This window comes from Dama dama, chromosome 30 (genome assembly GCF_033118175.1).
Source record: "Dama dama isolate Ldn47 chromosome 30, ASM3311817v1, whole genome shotgun sequence".
Taxonomy (NCBI): Eukaryota; Metazoa; Chordata; class Mammalia; order Artiodactyla; family Cervidae; genus Dama; species Dama dama.
In genome coordinates this window covers 24917596-24942015 of record NC_083710.1, presented here as the reverse complement: position 1 = coordinate 24942015, position 24420 = coordinate 24917596, and the positions used below count along the sequence as shown (strand labels likewise).

Here is a 24420-nt window from a genome sequence, read left to right as displayed (position 1 = left end):
TTCTTGAATATAGATGTTGCTTGACAGAATTTAAAATGTATTTTCTCTCCTGGAGAATTTAAACTTCTAGGTTCTGCGAAGATTATTTACATCTTCAAGTGACACTCTCCTCTGTAAACTGGGGACGATGGTAACACGATGACCACCACTAACATTGATGCTAATACCCACTTAACCACTACCTGCCGCACACGGGTACAGAGGGTGACTGGGCCAGTCACACAGGGCTGCTCTGCACACCGTCATGTGTAGCACAGATGGCTGTGAGCATCGCTCCAGGGGTGTGGCTATGAAATATTATGACAGATCTTCTTCCCCGGCAGTTCCCATCATAAATCAAGCTCCTTGTGTACTAAGAACAACAGCAACTTCTTCTGGATAAGATGAGCACAAACCTTATGAATATCAGAATATGAGACTCATTATTTTTACTCATTTTTATTGAAAAACATTATATTCTCAAAAGAACATACAACTGCTTCTTATTTATTGGAATCTGACATTTTCTTCTTTAGATCATCAATCTGTTCTAATGAAGTACTGCACTCTAAAAGCTTTTACGAAAGTTTCTCTCAGGTAATGTCTCAGGAGATACTTTTTCAAGATCGAATGGGAAAAAAAAAGAAAGAAAAAAAAAATCCCCACTATCTGGATTATGCTTAATAGCTTCTTCCAGTACCTGCACAACATGCCGCTTGTACGTATTCCTGTCCCTGTAAGAACACACACCACTCTCAGCAACATGCCTGTGCTGACCACCCTCTGCATCTCCCACCACCTCTTCCCTCCCGGCTCTTACCCCCGCCCCCCACCTCCACAGTAAGCAGAGAGCCAGCAGCAGGCAGGTTCTGGTGGAATCTGTCGAAAGAACGAAGGAGCAGATGAATGAAGACACAAAAGTCTCTTTTCGGGACTTCCCTGGTATCCAGTGGTTAAGCCTCTGCGCTTCCACTGCAGGGAGCACAGGTTTGATCCCTGCTCGGGGGAACTAAGATCCCACATGCCGTACAGCGTGGGTGAGAAAAGAAAAAGATATCTTTTTTTTTTTTTTTTTTTTTTTATCCACAAATCTTGTTATTTGGAACTCCTCAGCTGTGCTTACTTAAGCCTTTGAAAGCTGAATATTTTCTCCTGCATAACTCGCCTTCTCCCTCCATTATCAAATGCCATATACCCCTCCTCTTTAACCTTTCTTCAGTATCTGAGAATGTAATACTTCAGGATGTGGATTCCATGGTGCAAAATGTTTATTGCCACACAAATGTACTCAAGTGACTCACTGTGTTAAATATCCATGGCAGAGTCAGCTAACAGTCTGCTGAAAGCCACGTCCCCCCTTCTGTACATACGGCTTTCCCTGGAAATCTGTGGTCCTGCAGGGACCCAGGTACCAGCCCCTCTTGCATCTAGGGGACCAGTGACCAGTTCTCAGCAAGGGAACCCAGAGAGTACGTGGAAGTCATACACATCCATTCCGGGCCTGGGCAGTTTAGATGTCCCTTTTCTTCCTTCTCTTTAAACTTCTCCCGGAGCACTCCGAGACCCCAGGGCACACAGAAATTCTGTAAGGAGCCTGGGATCCTGAATCACCACATAGAAAAGAATGGGAATGCTTGAGCTGCACTGTTACATAAGCAAGAAATCTACCTGGCTTATTTAACTTTAATTAAAGACGTCATTGGCTGGGCTGTGTGTGCTCTGTCCCAATAAACGTGGAAATATTTAAATAGGGCTTTCTATGTGCCAAGCGATAGGCAGCATTAGCTCCCCCTAACCAGTACACCCCAACATTGACCAGCACCACGCTATGAAAAGCAGGCCCTCGGGACTTCTTTGCTGGTGACTGTGGGACAAGGATGGTTGATGGTGAAGAAACTGAAGCTTATTTCCAGTATCAGAAGTGCCAAGGCTCTGGAACCAGATTCTAGATTCAAATAACAGCATCTTGGGGACGTTGTTTTAATACTCTGAGAAGCTTCAACCATAAAAGAGGGATGATAATACTTTTGTTAAGATTCAATGAGTTATTGGTTCAAGATGGTGGAGTAAAAGGACGTGCGCTCATCTGCTCCTGCGAAAGCCGAGTGAACATATAGAAGCACCTAGAATAAACAGTACCCCAGACACGGGAAACACTCAATCAACATGGGTTGTGATGACAGTGCAGGAGACCTCATCTGGGCCATCTCTGACAGTGTCCTTCACTGAGTCAGCCCACAGCAGGGATCACCATGTCCCCATGCTATCTCAGCAGCCATCACAAGATCAACTAAATTTCAGAAATAAGATCAGTCTCTAGTTTTTCCACATTACATCAGGCTGTAAGGAGTTAGAGCGGGGGAGGGGAGTTCTTGATAATGGAGGCAGGAAGAAAGAACAGAAAACCAGGTTAAAGCAAGTTACGGCATATTCATCAGACCCTCCCAGGGCTCAGAGTGTTATACCACAGGCTTTAACATGAGCGGGAAAGAAGGAAGGAAAAACTGCAAGACAGGAAACAGGATGTAACTGGGGAGATAAAATAAAAATCACTCTGTGCTCCCATCCCATCTCTATGTAAACAGCCTTATAACGGGATCTCTTTTGGAGGCTGGCTTATAAGTTGTATCAAAAAATCACAGCATTCACTTCAGATCAGCTCAACAGGCATGTGCTGAGCATCTTCTATAAAGCAAGCATTGTGTTAAGCTCCACGGACATAATTAAATCAAATAAGAGACTCTGTGCTGTGCTGAGTCACTCAGTCGTGTCCGACTCTGCGACTCCTTGGAATGGAGCCCTCCAGGCTCCTCTGTCCATGGGATTCTCCAGGCAAGAATGCTGGAGTGGGTTGCCATTCCTTCCTCCAGGGGATCTTCCCAACCCAGGGAGCAAACCCAGGTTTCCTGCATTGCAGGCGGATTCTTTACTGTCTGAGCCACCTGTGAAGCCCAAGAGACTCTACGCCAGCATAAATGTACAATGTTAGTTCTGAGGATGAAACATGCATACACAGGGTGTTTGGTGGAGCCATCCTCTCACAAGACGTGGTTACTCCCTCTGCCTGGAGTGAAGAGGTCCTCCTACCTTTTACCACCCTCTTCAAGGAGCAGCTCAGATGCCCTCTCCTGCAGGAAGCCTTCCCCTCGACACCCCTATCTAGTGAGACACATCACATGCTCTGTTGCTGTCATCACCCACTGGATCAAACTTTGCTGGATTACAAATCTATCCCCACTGCAGACTTCGTTCCTGTATCTTTGTCTTCGAGCACAGTGCGTGGCTCAGTGGCTAAAGAATCCACCTGCAACTCAGGAGACACAGGAGACCTGGGTTTGATCCCAGGGTTGGGAAGATCCCCTGGAAGAGGAAATGGCAATCCGCTCCTGTATTCTTGCCTGGGAAATCCCATGGACAGAGGAGCCTGGCGGGCTGCAGACCAAAGGGTCACAAAGAGTCGGGCACAACTGAGCGACCAAGTGTAGCGCACAGGGTCAGCGAATGTTTACTCACTTGGCCCATTAACGGAATGGCAGACGAGGCTGGGAGGACAGTACATGAGAGCAATGAACTCTCAGGACAGAAGCTTCAGGGGTGGGAGGTTCCTTCTGAGGAGACCGCTGCCTCTCTCGGCAGACAGACCTCCGGCTGAGCAGCAGGGCTTCCCACCCAACACCTCTGGCGGCAGGGACAGTGACCCATGCTCAGCGAGCCCACCTTCCACAGCAGTGCAGACACGCACACCTCCCACTCCATCCACACCCAGACCATTCTCCTTGCCCTTCATGACCCATAACTAAAGACGGAGAATGAGACCTGGAGCTGCAGTGGCTGTGGGTTTCTGGAGTTTCTGATATTTTTCTGATATTTTAATTGAAAAAAATCATTTGTTCCATTTGATTCACTCCAGATTTCTGTTTCCCCTCAGTGTTTCATTATATGCTTCTCCCCACCTTGGCTCTCCACAATGTGACTGATGGATAATTGAACATACACGAATTCACTCTTAAAAGTCAAGGTTTTGTCTATACTAGTATATACTCTCATAAATGGAATTTTTTTTTAATAGCGAAACAAGCGTCTTTTTATTTATTTGGCCATGCCAGGTCTTAGTTGTGGCATGTGAGATCTAGTTCCCTGACCAGGGATCGAACCCAGGTTCCCTGCATTGGGAGCTCAGAGTCTTAGCCCCTAGACTACCAGGGCATTCCCATAAGTCTGCATAATATTCCAGCATGTGTATGTACCTTATTTCACTCACTGTTAGATTTTTCAACTTTTCACTATTATAAATTTTGTTAAGATGAACACTTTTATACATAAAACTTTATTCACTGTTCTGATTTAGTGAGAAGAGATTCCCAACCGTGGAACCAGATCAGAGTATAAACACTTAGAAATTAAGTACATGGTACCAAATGCTTAGGGAACTAATTTTTGGAGGCTGACAACATATCTTTCAAAAGCTAAAGACGAGGTGGACAGTCACAAGTCAGGGTCCAGAAGTGCTGGGTGTGTGTCTACCAGTGTGACCAGGTACCTCACCACGAGAGTCTCAATCACACCTGCTCAGTGAGGATGCGTGGGTGAAACGAGGCTGCAGGAGAGCCATCCAAGGGAGTCCTTGAATAAAGTACGGGACCCTTTGGTTACTGCTCTTCTGTCCAGGTTGAAGTGGTAGGTGTTTCTGGAAAGGTAGATGTGCTCTGTCTCTAGGCTGTACCTCATCCTGAGATCCACAAGGGGACTGCCAGCTGACCCCTTGCCGCCTCCTCAATGTGCACCTCGGTCACCTTTGGGTTAAAGCACCATGATATTCCCTCCTGAACCTGCTGTCACCGCCAAAGTTCCCATTTTCAGGAAATGGCACCACTGTCCACCCGAATGTTTCAGACAGAAACATGGAGACCACTCCTCCCCCAATCAATCATCAAGCGCTGTTGACCCCTCTCTCCTAAACAGACCTCGAATGCGTGCTCTTCACTCCACGCCCAACGCTGTCCTTCCAGTCCAGACAGAAGTCCCCCTTTCCACGCACTCCAACAGTAACCTTCCCTCTAAACACTCCTCTCATCCATTCTTGGCCCCACACAATCCCCCACCCGCTGCCTCCACAGGATCCGTTACCATGGAAACCATGTTACCACCCTGCCTCAGCTCCACCGCTGTTTTCCCACTGCCTGAGAAAGATGTCTAAAGTTCTTCACATTGCCTGGAAGGTTGGCCTGTATCCCTCATGTCCAGCTCTCCACAGGGGCCAATGGGCTCCATTCAGACTTACCCACTGTGGGCTTCAAACTGGCTTCATACATCCACGGTTTAGAATGTTCCCGCCACCCAGGTAACTCCTCAGTCTCCTTAGTTAAGTGAAAGTCACTCAGTCGTGTCCGACTCTTGCGACCCCATGGACTATACAGTCCATGGAATTCTCCAGGCCAGAATACTGGAGTGGGTAGCTGTTCCCTTCTCCAGGGGAATCTTCCCAACCCAGGGATCGAACCGGGGTCTCCTGCACTGCAGGAGGATTCTTTACCAACTGAGCTATCAGTCTCCCTACACTGTTGTTTAAACACCACTTTCTTAGAAACCTTCCTTTAACTCTCTGGATGAGAAGAAACTTTCTTGTTATCCACTCCCAAAGCAGCCTGTGTGCAGCACTGGGGCTTCAGAACATTTGCTACACACATAATATTTCCAATTATTGTTTTAATGCTCATACTCCATTAGCAGGAGTTGAACAGAGCAAGCACTAGGCTGAGTTTATTCACCAACTTGTGGCAGCACTTGTCACATGGAGATCCTAGAACTTGACTGACTCTTGATGAAAATCCATGTCTATTGGGTGTGAAAGCCTCCATTGCAAATGAAAATTAAACTTTCAAATTAATGATATGAACATGCACATTTGCACTGAACTTTGCCTGCTCTTGTTATAGTTATTTTTGTTTAGCTAAACTATTACTTTCAAGACTTCTCCTAACAGTCAGTGAACAAGTCTGTATTTCATTTTCCATTAAGTAGTATACTTTGGCAGGTTCACATTCAACCCTTCTGTTTCCAATGTGTTCATACTAACCAAAAAATTTCTTAGAAGAAAAAAAAGATTTTATGGATACTATTAATTTTCAATGGTCAAAATGTGATTTTCCCCCCCTTTGTTCAAATCAGTATATGACTTCCTAGTAGAAATATATTCTAATTTCTGCAGAAATATCAAATAACTATGATAGTTGGCATTTAGCTCCAGAAATAAAACCAGCAGAGGGAGCATAAGAACATAAAAATCAGTTTCTTAAATCCCCATGGGTTAGTAAATGCCATGTTTTGGCCTTCGGGTATGGCTATTAGGCAGATTCCATTACTAACTCACATTTTTTGACTTTCTGCACTGTAACAGAGAGTGATGGATGAATGGCTATGACTCTGTACACATACTGAAGACTTGTCTGCTTCTGAGTTTGAATCTGGACTGATCAGATCCCCAAGATCAGTCTTTAATGAATCTGGGCTCATCTTAAAGTCTTTGTTTGGGGGGTAAGGGAATGAGGTGATTAAGCTAATTCTCCATTCTTAGATCCTTTGTCCACAATTGTGTCTGGCTGAGTTTGGGACCTCCCAAGGTCCAGATGGACTTACTACATAGGAAGAGCTTCACAATGCTCGAATCATCGTGGAATCTCTCATACACCCTTGTACTACCTATAAATGAATCAGCAGTGCTGTAGCCAGACAGGAGACAGAGAGTGGGTAGGTCCTACTGTCCAGGAATAACAGTAAGTTAGATATGTGATCTGGGTTTCCCTGGTAGCTCAGAGGTAAAGAACCTGACTGCCAATACAGGAGACATCAGTTCGATCCCTGGGTCGGGAAGATCCCAAGGAGAAGGAAATGGCAATGCGTCCAGTATTCTCGCCTGGGAAATCCTATGGACAGAGGAGCCTGGCAGGCTACAGTCCAGTGGGTTGAGAAGAGCCGGACACAACTTAGTAAGTAAACAACAAGAAATGTGACCTGCTAGATTTATTTGCCTTTGGGTTAGATAACGACCTTCCTGGGCCATGTTCTGTCTCCCTCTAAGATACTTCATGGTGAAATCATGTGAAAATATTTTGCACTCTTTCAGAAAGATAAGACACAATATCAAGGTTCTCAGTTGTGTCAGACTCTTTGTGACCCCTCTATAGTCCTCGAGGCTCCTGTGCCCATGAGATGCTTCAGGCAAGAATGCTGGAGCGGGTTGTCACTTCCTATTCCAGGGGATCTCCCTAAGCCAAGGATCCAGCCCACATCTTTTACGTCTCTTGCACTGGCAGGCAGGTTCTTTATCACTAGTGCTACCTGGGAAGCCCATGGAACTAACTTGGAAGAAAGAAAAGAAAAGTGAAAGTGAAGTTGCTCAGTTTTGTCTGACTCTTTGCAACCCCATGGACTGTACCCTACCAGGCTCCTCCGTCCATGGGATTCTCCAGGCGAGAGTACTGAAGTGGGTTGTCATTTCCTTCTCCAGGGAATCTTCCCGACCCAGGGATTGAACCCAGGTCTCCCGCATTGTAGGCAGATACTTTTACCGTCTGAGCCACCAGGGAAGTCAACCTGGAAGACGTGAAACAAACCCTTGGGCCACCCCCTGGCTCATCTCACAATGAGAAGCAGCTGCTTGCCTCTTTTTTGACCTGGAGGCAGCAATACTGAACTCGGAACCCTCAGATCAGTGCTCTGGGCAACATCTAACTACTAAAGAGTCAGAAGTTTGGGCTGAAAGCCCAAGCCTGGGAACTCTCCAGCCCATCACCATGCCTGCTGAGCTAACTGCCTAAAACTTTACCCTGGGTCCATCGACTCCCTTCTCTCCCATCATTGCGGCCTCACTGTGAAGGACAGTTTCCTACCAGCTTTTCCATCATATCACTCTCTACAGCCAGAGCAATCTTTTAACATCCAATCAGGTTATATGAAAATTCCAGAGTAGGCAAAAAACAAATGAACGGTTTTCTTTGCCTGGGGAGTGGGGAGAGGCAAAATGAAGCTATTGCTTTGGGGTGAAGCTTCTGGGCTTATCATAATACTTTCAAGGTTTACCCATTTTATTGCACATATCAACAAATACTTCGTATTGTTGAGTAATAGTCCCTTGTATGGATATATTATGTTCTGTTTCTCCATTTATCAGTTGATGAACACATGAGTTGTTTCACTTTATGGACGCTATGAATAATGTTATTTAAATTAGTATAAAAAAAAAAAAAATCCAACTAGGTTAACTTCTTCACTTAAAACCATTTCTCCCTGACGTCAGGATAATCCTCTCAGTGATCTGAACTGACTCTCATTTCCTTTCTGGCTTCCTTCTCCCTGCTCCCTCCCCCACCCACCCATACTCTGTGTTCCAGCCAAAAGAGTTAGTAGGCGTTCCCAAGAGAACCAGGCTTTTGCAGATCCCCAGGCCTCGGGGCTCTGCCGGTTTGCTCTGCCTGCACTGTTCACCTTCCTTCTCTTTCATGAACACAACACTCACTCCTCCCCTAAGTTCTTAGGTCCAAGCCACATCTCCCCTGGGGAGACCTTCCCTGACCAACTCTCACTCCCGTGCCAGCGAGGTGCCCGCTCCATATTCGTGGACATGCGTGGTGTGGCTCCCCCAACTCAGCCATCAGGCACTATAATCACTGTTTAGCTTCAGTCTCACTCACTGGGTAGAGAGGAATTTGAGGACAATGACTATGCCTTTTTGTTCTGTGACTGGGAGTAGTGGCCAGGGTCAACCAGGGAGAGCCCAGGAAGTCCCGGCAGAATCCCCCAGAACAACCCCAAAGGACAGGAGAGAGTGCAGTCAGAGGCTTCAAACCGAGAGGGAATGTGTTTCAGAAGCCAAACAGGGCAGTCACAGCAGGAAGGAATGGCCACAATGTCAAACGCTACTGAGAGGTTAAGTAGGACATAGTTTAAAGCGTGTCCACTGGATTCAGTAACCAGCAGGCCACTGGCCACCTCGGGGACAGCAGTGTGACCGGAGTGACAGTGACAAGCCAAACTGCAGGTGGCAGGAAGGCCAATGGGGGAGAAGAATGTGAAGCAGCTGGGAAAATGAGTCTTTTAAGAATCCACGACAACATGAAGGTATCACGCTAAGTGAAACAGACCAGTCACAAAGCAACCAATATTGTGGGCTTCCTCTCATATGTGGTGCCTAGAGTCACTGAATCCAGAGAGACGGACAGCAGAATGGTGGTTGCCAGGCCTGGGGGGAGGGGCTGGGGCAGGGAGTTAGTTGGCGTCTCATGGGCACAGTTTCTGTTTTACAAAAAGCATGTTCTGGGTGGTGGTGGTTGCACAACAATGTGAAGGTTCTTAGTGTCACTGAACTGCACACTTAAAAACGGTCAAAGTGGGGACTTCCCAGTGATTCCCCTGGTCGGAGAACTGCATCCTGCATGGCACAACCCCTCCCCACACCCCCAAAAAAGGTAAAAAAAATGTTAATGGTCAAAACAGTACATTTCACTGCAACTTAAAAAAATTAAAAAGCAGCATTGCTGTTAAGATGAGATCAGAGGTGTTTTGTTAGTTTTTTTTTTTTTCCCCAGAGGCAAAAAAACCTTCCCATGTTAGTAACTTGCAAAGAGTGAACTGGTCAAAAGGGAGACGGAAGGATTAACCTGCGGTGTGGAGACCCCGAGAAGGATGAGCCTGGGGCCAAGGACAGTAGGAGGCAGGAGGGCAAGAGAGGAGGAGGTGGAGGAGGGGAAGTTGGCTTACTCTGGAGCGAAGATGGGGTGGTCAAGAACCAAACATTTTAAGAACGCTTCCATCTGATAACCTTCGTTTTTCTTTGAGGGAGGTCTGGGGAGAGTGGGGAAGGTCTGAAAAAGCTGCCGAGGGGATGAGAGGAGGGGTATCCTGCATACGGAGCTGGGTTCTGTGAGGCGGCTCCTGGGTCTGGGCTGGAGGGACGGTTCTGGAGACAGTGGGCAGAGGCTCAGACCGTGACCCCCGGCAGACCCCGTAGCTGAGTGCACGAGGAGACAGGCGCAGAGTCTGAACCCCAGGTGAAATTTACCAAGGAGGAGGGACAAGGAGTCCCGAGCTGAGAATGCTGGGCAATGCACAGCCGATGCGATGGGGAAGGAAGGAAAGATGGGCCCAAGGACGCTGGGGAATGAGGGGTCGAAAGCGGGACTCCTCAACCAGGGCAAGAGCAAGCGCAGGTGGAGAAAGGCCTTAGCGGAGGCACGGATTAGGAGACTGAGGCCAGCAGGGCAACAGTCCCGACCTGGGGCAGCTTCAGGTCCCTGTCAGGCTAAAAAGGTGGCTAAAAAGAGAAATCCAATCAGAAGAGACCTGGGTTCTACCCACAGGGGACTTTCTGTGTGTTCTTCCTCCCTAAGGCACAGATAATTAAGATGATCTTTGATGAATCTTTCCGCTAGATTCAATCTTCTCTTTACAGCATTCCTCTTTTTCCCTTCAGGAAATCCCTTGTGATCTAGGTACTATCCCATTTTACATCCTCATTCACCTACTTTTGTTCTTATAAGACATCTAGACTCATATTAACTCCGTTCTATACTGAATAGGTGGGCTGGTAAACTGCAGAAGACACAAAAGCTCGTTAACAACTATGGACAGGCAATGATTCATTTTCCAGGGTCAATATCACATGTTAAAAACACGAGTAAAAAATTAATCATCATTGTTTACCCAAGTCTTTCAAAGGCCAAGTGTGGATATAGTTTATCACCCTGTTTAAATGACCTTGAGCAGGCCAGTAACATAAAGGGGGACTTGAAAAGAGCTCCAGAGTAAGGAAAATTAGAGGAAATTGTTCCTTTTTTATGTAGGCTAGCTACCAGTGCGAAATCTATTTTTCATTTCACTTGTCTTGGAAGTAGAAGTCTGTCCCACACACCATCTTCTTGCTCCAAGGAGGGCAAGGACAGACCGAGGCAGCTGTCCTTCCGGGGTTCATGCAGTTGCCACACAGCCTCAAACAACATCTCATTTAATGTTTGCCCACCACAGCTTTCTCCAGCATAACATGACAAAGAACCAGATCACCACCACTTCTGAAACAGACTGTTTGCTCTTTTGTTTGAGCTGATGGAGAACATTTCTGACCCTCCATCTTACTGAATCATGCTGCAACCAGTTACATCTATCACGTGTTACCATCACACAGGTCCAGAGTGTACCTCAGCAGCACATCATGTGAATATCAGAACAAGCGGCAGGGGATAGATAGGTCAGGGTGAGAGCAGCACTTGGAGGGTCCGCTTTCAATCCCACCTGTGTGTCCTCTGAATGTTGTGACCAGGGTGCAGTTTTCTTGCTCCAGTTTGAGGATGGTTACTTGGCCTGACTGGTCACCAATGAACACATGCCGGGTTTCAACATCAAATCTATCATGTAAGCATTAAGGACTGTTTCTCAAAAGTGAGTGGATGGACTGACCGCCCCCCACCTTCCCACCAAAAAAAGCATAAATGTAAAAGAAAGGTGCAAATCTCACATGAGGAGAACCTGGATATAATGCTGGAAGACACAAAAAGTGGAAGTAACTAAGTGGAAGACATGCTATATTACTGAACAGTGGGACTCAACATGATAAAGATGAGAATTCTGACAACATGAAATTATAAATATAATATAATCCCTGCAAAAATTAATTTTTCCCCTTAGAATTGGATATATTCATTCTAAAGTTCGCATAGAAAAATAAGCAAGCAAGAAGAGCCAAGAATACTCGAAAATAAGAGTAATGTGGCATTGTGACTGGGGGAGGTTAGCCCTAAAACATGTTGTAAAGTTTCTGAGTGTGCTACTTAAATAGACAGACCATGGGAACAGAATAGAAAGTCTAGAAATAAGCCCCAAAGCATGTAGAAATTTAGTACATATCTGATAAAAAGCTGGCTTTTCAGATGAACAAGGAAAAGATGAGTGAAAAATAAAGTTGGCACATGCTGAGCAGTCATTTGGAAAAATAAAACAGGATCTGTATTCTTTATATGCCAGGATGAACTTCAAACGAATGAGGGAATCTAAATGAAAAAAATGAAAAATATAAGTTCTACATGGGAGAGTTCCCTTCTCACCTCGGAGTGGGGAAAGCTACGATTCAAAAACACAAACAACAAGCAAACACCATAAGCAAGGCACAGACAAACTGGAAAAAATATCTGCAACTGATGTCACAGAAGGTCCAAATCGCTAATATAAAAAGAGCAATTAGGAAGAAGACTACAAACCTAGTTTTAAAAAAAAAATGGGCAAGATACATGATGGATAGCTGAAGAAATGAAAATGGTGCTTTGCGAAAAAAAGAAAAAAAAATAACCTAGCAGGCTTGACTGGTACCCTTTGAAATGCTGCTATTTCAAGACTGGCATGGCGTCTGGGAACTTGGATTTTGGGAGCGTTCCCACCACTTTAACAGACAATAGTGGCTGACTGTGCCTTAACTGGGTAAACAATACAATTTGTGCCAAACACCTGCTTTCCTTCTGGGAGCCTGGAATTCTGGTCCATGCAGGAAGAGGCTGCCTATGTGACTGGTCTCCAGTAACAACCCAAAGCCATTTCTGGTTGGGAACGCCCAGCAATGCTACTTGAACAGATCTGCCCCAGAGATGCAATGGCCAAAATAAGAAATGATATCCCATAATGCAGTAAGAGCTAAAGTTTGGAAACGATCCAAAAGTCCATCAAAAGAGGACTTAGTGAATATGATGCGTGCCTGGTTGCTTCAGTCATGTGCCACTCTTTGCGACCCTGTGGACTACAGAGCCTTCCAGGCTCCTGTCTGTGGGATTCTCTAGGCAAGAGTACTGGAGTGGGTTGCCATGCCCTCCTCCAGCGGATCCTCCTGACCCAGGGATCAAACCTGAGTCTCTTATGTCTCTTGCACTGGCAAACAGGTTCTTTACCACTCACCTGGGAAACCCATTAACTGTGATACATCCAGCCAAAAGAACCCTACCCAGCTAAGAAACTTGACATGGAATAATTTCCAGGATATTTTATGAAGTGGGGAAATAAAGCTGAGGTATATAAGAGTTTATATGCTACCCTACCTTTGTGTAAGAACAAGAGGGAAATATAAGAGTGTGTTTATGTGTGTGGGCGCATGCACACACTTGTGCACGTGCTTATACTTACAAAAGGAAACACTGGAAAGATAAATTAAGATTGATCAAAAATGGCTGTTGGGACGTTCCTGGTGGTTCAGGGGTTAAGACTCTAGGCTCCCAAAGCAGGGGGCCCAGGTCAGGGATCTAGGGATCAGGGGTCAGGGATCCGTGGTCAGGGAACTAGGTCCTGCATGCCACAACTAACGATTCTGAGTGCCACAACTAAGACCTGGCACACCCAAACTAAAGGAAAAAAGAAATTTTTTAATTAAAAAAATTAGCTAAAAAAATTTTTTTAAGTTTAAAAATTAAAAAAAAAAAATTTAAATAGCTGCCTATGGAGAGAGGAGAAAAAAGCTGAGCAGACAAGGGTGGTAGTAAGATATTTCTCTCATCAGGTCGTTTCCATGATGGAATCTTGTAATTATTTTACATATAAAAAATATTCATAATTTAAAAAAAAATCCCCCAAACTGACAACAAAGAAAAGTGAATAAAGCTACTATCAACTTCCTGATATAACCACAGAGCTAACATAATTATTTCAAGTCACTTTAAAACACAACATTTTAACTGTATATTCTTGGTGGAATATATCCTCAGGACAAAGAAAACAACAAAAAAACTTAAAATCTCATTCAGTGGTCCTGTTATTATAATACTGTATCATTATTTTGAAACAACTTAAATATACCATGCTGGTGCTCAGTCACTAAATCATGTCCAACTTTTTCAACCCCATGACAGTAGCCCTCCAGGCTCCTCTGTCCATGGGATTCTCCCGGCAAGAATACTGGAGTGGGCTGCCCTTTCCTTCTCCAGGGGTCTTCCCAACCCAGGGGTCGAACTCAAGTCTCCTGCACTGGCAGCTGGATTCTTTGCCACGGAGCCACCAGGGAAGCCCTAAATATACCATGGGATAAAGCAGAATAAGGAATTACGCTGATGCTTAGGAACTAAAGTTTTTGGCCCAAGACAAAAGAATCAAGTACAAAAATGAAATAAAAACTCTATAAGGTGAAATCTGAATTAAAAATATTATATGAACTGATGATTTATTTTATTTTTTAAAAGTACACATACACGTACTTCCTAGCTATCTCTGAGTACTGTTCCTCACTAAGAGAAATGCCTGATTCCAGGACTGGAACAGGAAAATACCAGACGAGCTTAAAACATGTTGTGGCAAAAAACAAAAATGCTACCAAAGGCGAGTGGGGGGGGTCTATCAAAAAGACACAGGAGCCAATATGATGTGGCTCTTACTGGCCAAAGATGGGACATGAGCATCAGGGGAAAAAAAATAAAAAGGGGAAGCAAATTCCCTGGCGATCCAGTGGTTAGGACTCCACACTTTGACTGCCAAGGACCCAGGTTTGATCCCTAGTCAGGTAAGTAAGATCTCACAAGCTGGTCAGCACAAACAAGAAAAGAAAAGAAAATTTTAAAAAATTTTTAAAAAGAAAGAAAGTGGGAAAAGGGGAGCAGTTTACTGAAATATAATGAATATATTATTAAAAACCAAACTAAGAGTTATAATAATGCTTAAAACACAAATCTCTACTGAAGGTAACCAGGGCATTAAATGTCTGCTCTAAAAATGAGCAATTAAAGAGAAATAATTAAGAACTTACATTGCTTTTCCTGTACTAATTGTATTTCAGGATAACCAAACAGCTGTAGTCAATGAGGGAAAGTTCTACTTTATAGAAGAAATCCAACTAATAAATGTAGAAAAAAAAATGAAAGGATTACAAAATCACCCTTTTGCAATCCTAATGAAAGGACTGGATTTGGGAAAGGAAAAGCAGTGGATGAAACCACTCAAGGACAGGCTGACGGGGAAGACTGTCCTGCAGGCACCCCGCTGCCACCACAGAACCACTGATCAGTCTTGCTGTCACTGGAAGGGTGGTGACCCACATGCTGTGCTTCCTGCTGAGAAGCAGGATGAACCACACAGCACAACTAAGTGTTCTGACCAGAAGCTGAATCTGAACTGAATCCAGATAGCAGAGGCCACTTTCAGTTTACACAAAAACTGGGGGGGGCGGGGGGGGGGAAGGTAGGAAGAAGAACAACTTATCTGACATCACGAGGAAGCAGAGGTCACTCTAGAACATGAGACTCTAAAGGGGAACTGACTTGGTCCCCTCAACAAGGTACAGTGGCATTAAAAAAAAAAATCTGAAGGAAGACTGGGAAATTTAGGAGATGCAGCAACCACATCCAATGTGTGGACCTTTTCTGGACTTGATTTCAAACAGATCCACTGCAAAAAGCCACTTCTGAAACAATAAGTTAAATTTGAAAATGTATTAATTATTCAGTATTATCAAGGAGTGATTATAAACTTTAGGAGTAATGACACCACTGTGGGAAAAGGTTCATATTCTTCTGAGAGATGCATAATGAAGTGTGTAAGGATAAGAAGACATAAGGTCTGGAATTTGCTTTAAACTACTCCAGGGAAAAGAGACAGAAAGGGAGAGAAGACCCACAGTGCATTGGAGCAGTAAGTACATGAGTGTCCACCACACTATCTTCTTCAATTTGATACGTGTTTTAAATTTTTCATATTAAGACATTTTTTTAAGCGAAGGAGAACAAGCTATAGCAAATTCTTCTGGCCTCAAAAATAGGGAGAAAAGTTATCAGATATACATGAAAAAATATTAGGATTTACAAAGAATAAAATCGCCTTAAATTTTAATTATCTTGATTAATTATAAGGACACAGATGAAAAAACAGATGCAAGTCTTCTCAACTTTGGGAAAATAATACACACAAACACACACACACTCATTCACTCACTCACATATATGGATGCAACACAAGCTATTTGGAAGAGGGCAAAAATAAAATTATAAAACCTCAAAGCCAGAGTGACTGGCATTTAGTATGACATGAGGAAATATGAAAATCAAGATAATCTTAATAGCTTTTCAGTACTCTTTCCCCAACTAGGGATAAACAGAAGAGGGTGGTACCTTGGAAATATCTCCAACATGGGGAAATTCTTAAGATGCAGAGTACCTAAATTATTTTTGTGGAAGCATGACCAGATGTGACCAAAACTTGGTCCAATGACAGAATGAAGGATGAGGCTAGATAAATGTAAAGACCGGTAACTGAAGTGGGGGAGGAAAACAGTTCTATTTCCTACGTCAGCCTGCCATGGGACCTTGGGGAAATAGCTCCAATCTGCTGTATCTCGTTGTGCACAGGGCTAGCTCAAAGATTTAAAAACCCAAGTTCTAATCCTGGTTCTGCCAGGTAACCATCATGTGACCTCAATAAAGTCTCTTAACCTGTTGAGCCTCGGTGATGCATTCTACTCTGAAAATTGAGAATTAGGTCTTTATGTTTTGCTAGGGAACAAAGTAACATTATGTAGAAGCACTAGGTAAATACTCAGGGACTGCAAATATCAGATATTTTCTTCTTTTTCCTCTCCTTCGCTTCCTTATTATCATTGTTGTTGTCAGTAATATGATAGCCTGGCTTCCCAGGTAGTGCCAGTGGTAACGAGTCCACCTGCCAATGCAGGAGACCCAGGAGATTCCATCCCTGGGTCAGGAAGATCCCCTGGAGGGGGCAATGGCAACCCACTCCAGTATTCTTGCTTGGAGAATCCATGGACAGAAAAGCCTGGTGGGCTCTTGTCCATGGGGCTGCAAATGGCTGGATATGACTAAACACACACACTTAATATTTGAAGTGTCAGATCTTCAGCCAAAGCAACAAAGATTTTGAGGTGATTTCAAAACTGATAGTTCAATTTGTGAACTGGTCAGTCGTTTTGTCATCCTTTGCTTCCTCTACCTGAATTTTGGTTACTTTCATTGCATATTTACTTCGCAAAGAGGCCTGAAAGAAGAGGAAAAAGACTATATTCCCTCTGACTTATTCTATCACTTGTTGGCTTGTTTGAATAACTGTTTAAGATGCAGATGGGAGAGAATGAATTTATATGTAGATTTTTATCTACACCAGCAGTGTCCACTATGAAGAGAAATGCGGGTCATAATATTATTCTGAACATCTTAAGTTTTTTCAACAGATCTTCTTTTCATTACCACTAACCACTCCCCCCAAAAAACCTGTAAGTATAGAAGACAGCAGAAAGAAGGGGGGGGGGGCGAGGTGGTGGAGGAGGGGGTCCCATGAAACAAACGGGTTTAAAAGCTGGATTTCAAGTGAACCCCAGTGCTGTATGCGTTGCTTATTAACAATCTACGCACCAGGCGGCGCCCAGGAAAAGCCCTGCAGCCTGGGGAAGTCACATGGTTCTCCGCTGAGACTCTCTGGCAAATTCAGCATCGTTATGCATCAGTGCACGGCACTGGGAAAATACCAGGTAGATATACACTCCCAGGAGCTAGGGCTGGCACTGTGACTCCAGAACTGGAGCTAGGGAGGCGAGGGGAGTTTTCTGGAAAGGCATCTCTGCAGTATTGCAGCTCCCTTCCAAGGTTGGACTGGATGGTCATTTACGTGGGGGAAGGAAGCCTGGGGCTTTCACCACACATCAAAGCTTCTGCTAGCCCATCACATGATTTTTTTCTGCCTGGTTAAACCACATGGTGTGACCAAAGGAAACAGCTGAAAAATGAAGATGACCTTTGGAGATGCCTGAACAGAAGAGTCAAAGACTATAATAAGTAAGGACAAGTTTAATTCTGTGTATTATGGGTTCCCTCCCCTACCATTTTCAGATAGTTTAAAAAATAAACTTCATAAGGCAAGATCTGTATTTCTTTCTATGCTCCCCAGCTTGGTTAGGTGATACAGAAGATACATCACTAGGCCTGGCTAGTGAGAGAGAAGCCAGAATGTTAAGAACAAATTATATTGATGCCTTTGGTTCTTTTCTCAAAAGGGTAAAGCAGTTTAACTGCTGGGAAAACCCAGCAGTCCACAGCAGAAGACCTGGGTTGTGGTGGTGATTTTCCTTGATACCAGCTAAGGGGGCTGCAGAGAGGCACGTGACCCACTCTGGGCTGTAGCTGACTCATCTGTAAATGAGAAATTGGACAGATGATCTCTCAGGGAGATCTAATCTGAGCACTACAAGAAATCATTAATCTACTGGCAGGAGAGATCATGTACTTCAATTCAAGCATTATGCTTGTCTGAACTGGCTTTTTAGTAAGTAAAGCATGGAGTTTCTTTTATTAACCACCCTCTCAAAGATAAGTCGATCTTGATTTCCATTCCTCCTCACCCTTGCTTCTGGTCTTCTTGGTAACTTGCCACTTTTAAAACTTTCCATATGGCCATTCTCGGTTTCTTCCTCTTGCCCTTTCAGTAGGAAAATAAGAGTGACATTAGCCTAAACACACACACACACACAACACAACTGCCACATGTCTGCAAGGAAACAGCAAGGTATTCTGTCAGATGCAAATTACTGAATAGGCATTTTATAAATATGAGATAAAAATCTGAAAGAAAGTCTTATTCTTTCATCCAGCTTTTGCAGGCAAGTAATCTGTTTATAACTATTTCCTCATTTGTCAGAAGGTGGAGAGATTCTATGCTTTTTAAAGAAGAAACTCAGGGCCCCTTCCTTCTTACAATGGTAACATCACCCATCCAGGTCTCACACTTGTCAGGCCCATGTTCACTGGTGCCCAGAGTGCTGGATGTGAGGATCACCCATCATTGGCAGGTATGCACAGTGAGCACATGGACCCTGGAAGCTTTGGAGATAAGAGTTAGTATCATTCTACACATTCTGGAAAAATCTGGTACCTGGAACAAAGACTTGTACATAGCATTACCGTGTTCAGTGAGCCTACGCTGGTCCCAGCATGGTAGCTTCTCAATAAATATTCTTAAAATGAATAGGGATCCTGTGGTTCTTCTGCCAGGCACCAAAATGCGAATGTTCCCAACCTTAATACCTATGTGTAAATTATTTCTGTACAAAAATAAAAGACTGTAATTCAGTGACAGCGTTATCTCCGTGTTCCATAATCTTTCTGACGGCTGAGGCTCACAAATCTGGGCTGTGTGCTGTGCAGATGTCAGACTCTGCTCACGGCAGACCCACAACCTGCTCAGCATAGACTGTTATTTCAGGTGAAATTGATTTACCCCGCCTATGTGAGGACCCCTGACAATTTACGTGTTAGGACGGTTTATAAGCATCTTAATCAGAAGGGCAACTCAGCAAATAAAACACAAAACCTTCAAGGTGCACATACCCAGAATGCTCATGAAAGAAAGAAGTCAACAGCTAAGTTCCCACCAAGGGATTCTGTCCAGCAAAGGATACTGCAGGCCTGAGGCCACAGCACTGGTGCGATAACCTCCCAGACGCTGCCCACTCTCGGAGCAGTGCCAGGCAAACTGCTTGTCCTGTCCCGTGCTCAGCACCCACTCCAGCTCCAGGACAAACTGGATCATCGTCACTCGGCTCTGATGCGCTGGAAACCAAGAGACAAGAAAACAACCCATCAAGCATCCTAAACGAGGCGTGGTCCACAGAGGGGCAAGGTTGTCTCCTCCCCTGCCCCAGCGTAAGCTAAACAGTAGATATCATGGCAAACGCAAGCTAGAGAGGTGGTTCTCATCAGTGGTACAGCCTTGCCCCTGGAGAAGACCACATCGGAGATCCTATAAGAAAATGCTCCCATAGCCCAAGGGCCGGGGGCCACCTCTTTTACACTTGTTAGAACTGCTGGTCTAGAGAAAGCCAGATCACTGTGACTGCAGAACACATTAGGAACGATGCTCTCCCAGTAAGTTACTGGGTCAGTTTATTTAAGCTTAAGAAAAAAAAGCAAAGAGCATTACTGTCCTCCTTTTGATGAAGGCTGGCTTTTAAACCCACAACAAAGTTCTAGATGAATTTTCCATGACAAATGAAATGCTTGGAGCTTGGAAAGGACAGAATTATTCTCAAGGGCCACATTAAAAAAAAAAGAATGAAATATCCCCTACATCAAAGTATACATAATGAGACAACGGGAGCAAATTTCCCAGGGGCGCTCAGAAATAAGGGCGCCACCATCACAGAAGTATTGCATCACACACTTTCAGAGTTAGAAGACACTATTCCTGTCCTCGACCCCTTCTCCCTGCTTTACATGTGTGCAAACTGAGGCAGGATCAAGTCGAGGAGTTTGGTCAAGGTCTCATGGCTTCTCAAGTACCAAATAAAATCAGTAAAATATTTGCTTTCTTCTTATACAATTCCAGGAGGAGAGGTATGGGGGTGTCCATGGCCACTGAACAGAGCTGACTGGAATAAAGAAAGATTGAAGTCCCGGAACTTGGACCTCACCAGGCTACCTGTGCCCAGGAGGTGGCAGCCTGGTGGGTGAGAGGAGACATCCTGAGCGGGACGGGGTGGCAGAGAAGACATCAGCTTCCCATTTTCATCATGAAAACAGGACGAGACATGGATGGATCAATGCAGCTCTATCAGCAGTAACAATAATACTGCCAATTTCTGAACGTCTAACAAGTGCCAAGGCCTGAAAGATATTCTCTCACTTAGTCACTGTAATGACTCTGCAAAGCTGGGGGGCCTCTTTCTTTTACACACACAACCTGGCCTTGGCAAGATGGCCCTTCTAGACTGGTGACCAAACAGTATGGCCAGAACCACAGTGAATCCCTCTGGGACAGACATTTCACCAAATGCCTGATGTTTAAAAATCTGACATCTGAAGCTGGAGTGTCTACAGGGATTTAGAAGGGGCATAGAAGCAATGATACTGTAACTTCTCTACATAGTACCTGCCTTTCAGAGAATTGGCCACCATCAAGATCAAAATGTTGTCTTAAACTCAAAGATGGGACTTCCTAAAGAAACTCCTGTCATGTCTGTTGTCATCAAATGCCCAATTTAAGTTCCACCAATGGTGGAATAAAAGCGGACTCTATAATGGTTCACTTTCAAGTCTATTTCAGGCAGAAAGTGGCCCCTAGCGCCTTCCTCTCTTTTTTCAAGAAGGCACCATTGATCTTCTTCCTGTTACTTTCTAAGTCCAAGGGGATGACAGTAGCCCAGAAGATAAGGGGGTTTGCAGCGCTCCAAGCTACCATTCTGGGTCAGAGGAGGAGACAGACTCAAAAATCTTATGTGACTTGCTCAAAGCTACACAACCAATGAGTGACAAGGATAGAATTAAAACCCTAGTCTCTCTGCCAAAGTTCGTTCTCTTTCTCTGTCATGCTGCCTATGACTACTGAAAATACAAACAAAAACCAACAAAAAACAAACCCTAAAACTCAAAGCACATACTCTTTCTAAGATGACAGAATTCTCTTATTCAAAAAGAAACCATTTGAAGATACATACATAGTGCTAAGCTTCAGGAACCTAGGCTTGAAGCCTGGCTGTACTTGTTAAATAGGGGCCATGATCTTCATCCTAGGGAGGAAACATCTAGTTTCTCACAATTAAGTACACATGACCCCTAAACAAGGCACGTTTGAACTGCATGGGTCCACTTATATGTAGATATGTTTCAACAGTAAATACCACAGCACTTCCTGATCTGCAGTTGGTCAAGAGTCAACTGCATGATGTTAGCTATAGTTTGTTTTTTTAATAGATGTTTCTCTCTGAAGCTGAAAACGTTCCTGTCTATTTGTAGTTTGCTGAGAGTTTAGATCGTGAATGGGAGTCAGGTGTTATTGAATGCTTTTTCTGTGTCAATTAATATGATCCTATGATTTTTCTTCTTTAGGCTTTTGACGTGACGGATTACACTGATTTTCATTGAACCAGCTTTGTGTATCTGGAATAAACCCCACTTGGTCATTGTGTATAATTCTTTTTACATGTTGCTGGATTTGCTAGTATTTCTTTTAGGACTTTAACGTCTAAGTTTATGAGAGAATTAGGGCTGTAGTTTTCCTTTCCTGTAATGTCTTTGTTTTTGGTATCACTTGTTTTAAAAGTGATTGTTTGTTTTAAAAAATGGTAATGGAGATAAAAATCTACATAATATAAAATTCACCATTTAAACCATTTTTCAGTGTATAATTCAGTGATTTTTAGTTTATTCACAGTGCTGTGCAATCATTATGGGAAATGTTCTATTTCCAGAACATTTCTATCACCTCCAACCCATACCTCCAATCCCCTTAGCGCCATCCCTGAGGAACCCCTAATTTACTTTCTGTGGCTATGAATTCTCCTATTCTTAACATTTCATATAAATGTAATCATACAATGTATGGTCTTTTCTTTCACTCAGCATATTTTCAAGGCTCATTCACATGATAACTGGTATCAGTACTTCATTCTCTTTTTGTGGCCAAATAAGAATTCACTGTATTGATAAACCATATTTTGTTTATCCATTCATCCATCTGTGAATATTTAGATTGTTTTCACTTCTTAGCTATTGTGAATAAGGCTGCTATGATATGGATATACAAACACTTGTCCCTGCTTTTATTTCTTTTCGGGAATAAACCTCACTTGCTTGTGATGTACTTCCCTTTTTATATATTGCTGGATTTGATCTGCTTTAATTGTGTTTAGATTTACTTGATTCTATTTTCATGGGGAATGCATGGATACTATGCATGCCTTGTTCACTATTATAATTTTCAGTTATTGGAACACAGTAGGTACTCAATAAATGATCAGTGATACGTAAAAAAAACACTACAGAATAAACCCATAGGGATGGTGATGTACACACTGCTATATTTAAAATAGATAACCAAAAAGGACCCACTGTATAGCACACGGAACTCTGCTCGATGTTATGTGGCAGCCTGGATGGGAGGGGAGTTTGGGAAAGAAGGGATACACATATATGTATGGCTGAGTCCCTTCGATGTTCATCTGAAGCTATCACAACATTGTTAATGGGCTATACCCCAATGCAAAATAAAAGGCTCAAAAGAAAAAAAAAAAAACTAGTTATTAAAGGAAAAAAAAAAATAAACCCATAGAGAAATGAATTTTTGCTCAATATCTAAAAATGAAGAACTTAATGCTGAGAATTTTCTAAAATCAGGAGGAGTTGCTATGTCTAAGGATACCTCAAGAGGAGAGGCCGGACGATCATAAATGAGGTCACGAGATGTGGATGAAATGACCTCTAAGTGTTCCGAGGTCTACTTCTAATGTTCTGGCCCCTGCCACAGTTGACCTCGAGGAAACACTCCTTAGTGAAAATTTGCTCCTGATCTGTACTATGTAAATGGTCTATGGTACAATGCCAATGTTGAAGACACAATAAAACCCTAACGCCTTCCCTGAGACAATATGAACCTTTTACAACCGTTAACCAAAAATGAAATGAGCTCCGTGAAAGCAGTTCACTCCCAACCCCAGCCCCACTCTCCAAGTCTGCTGCAGGGTCTCCAGGCAGTGGGGTGGAGCAGGGAGACCAAGGACAGAGGCTGTGGCTACTGGAGTCACACGGGAACTGGACTGGCTCTGCAAGTTACCGGCTACAGGACTACAGGCCAGTCAGCCAATCTCTGTGTGCCTCTGCTTCTTGATTCAAAAACCGGGATAATATTCACCACAAAGCACTGCAGTGTTTTGTTCCCAGTGACTGTTGTAAAGTTAAGTCCCCTCTTGTGGCCATGGAAGCCATCAAGGAACATTTCAAAGTCTAAGGCAATGAAGACACGACTCTCATTCCTACCTTGATAGTTTTTCACAGGCGTCATCTTGTTATAATCTTCTGATAAAATAAACTCCTATAAAAGAGAAGGAAAATATTAAGCAAAAAGAAATTCTTTAAGTGAATAAACATGTTTGGTAAAAACTAGATTGTATAAAGCAAACATCATCACTAAATTACCTCTAACATTAATATTTTGCCAATCAACTCAGCATTTTCTGTACCTGTTTAAAAGTAACAATCATAATTATGATCCAATGCAATTATCATAATTTTTAACCTTACACTGAAATTGATTTTTTTTTTTTTGGAGTATACATGAAAAGAAAACTGGATCAAGTTCAGAGTTTTGATCCAGGTCAATTTTGAAGGTAAATCCGATTCAAATTACTTTTTTTCTCGGTGGTACCACAGCTGAAATTTTGCAAGTCTCTGGCCAGAGATCAAACAGGATGGTAATGCTCTACTAGGAAAATAAGTTAGCTATTTTAAAGATTTTGTTTCCAATAGCAGTCTTACTTCCCAGTACAACAAGCTTCTCAAGGCTGCATCTTACTCATCCCTGTGTCCCCAGAGTATCTGGCACAGTGCTTTGGCACAGTAGAGAGTCAAGAAATAGTGAAAACATGGATATGTAAAAGATAGTCAAAAACAGTGAAAAAACGAATATGTAAAAGGTGTCTCCCAATCTGATGAGGTT

The 24420-nt window shown here is 43.5% G+C and overlaps 1 protein-coding gene across 1 annotated transcript in view; it reads right to left on the bottom strand.

Annotated features, from left to right (window-relative positions):
• Positions 1–24420, bottom strand: part of WDFY2 (WD repeat and FYVE domain containing 2) — a 184354-nt gene that overhangs the window by 30279 nt on the left and 129655 nt on the right. Inside the window, exons 4-6 of the mRNA XM_061133282.1 lie at positions 23742–23796; positions 19391–19541; positions 11263–11375 (exon numbers count right to left, since the gene is read on the bottom strand). Coding sequence (XP_060989265.1) covers positions 11263–11375; positions 19391–19541; positions 23742–23796 — 319 coding nt within the window. The remainder of the gene's footprint in view (positions 1–11262; positions 11376–19390; positions 19542–23741; positions 23797–24420) is intronic.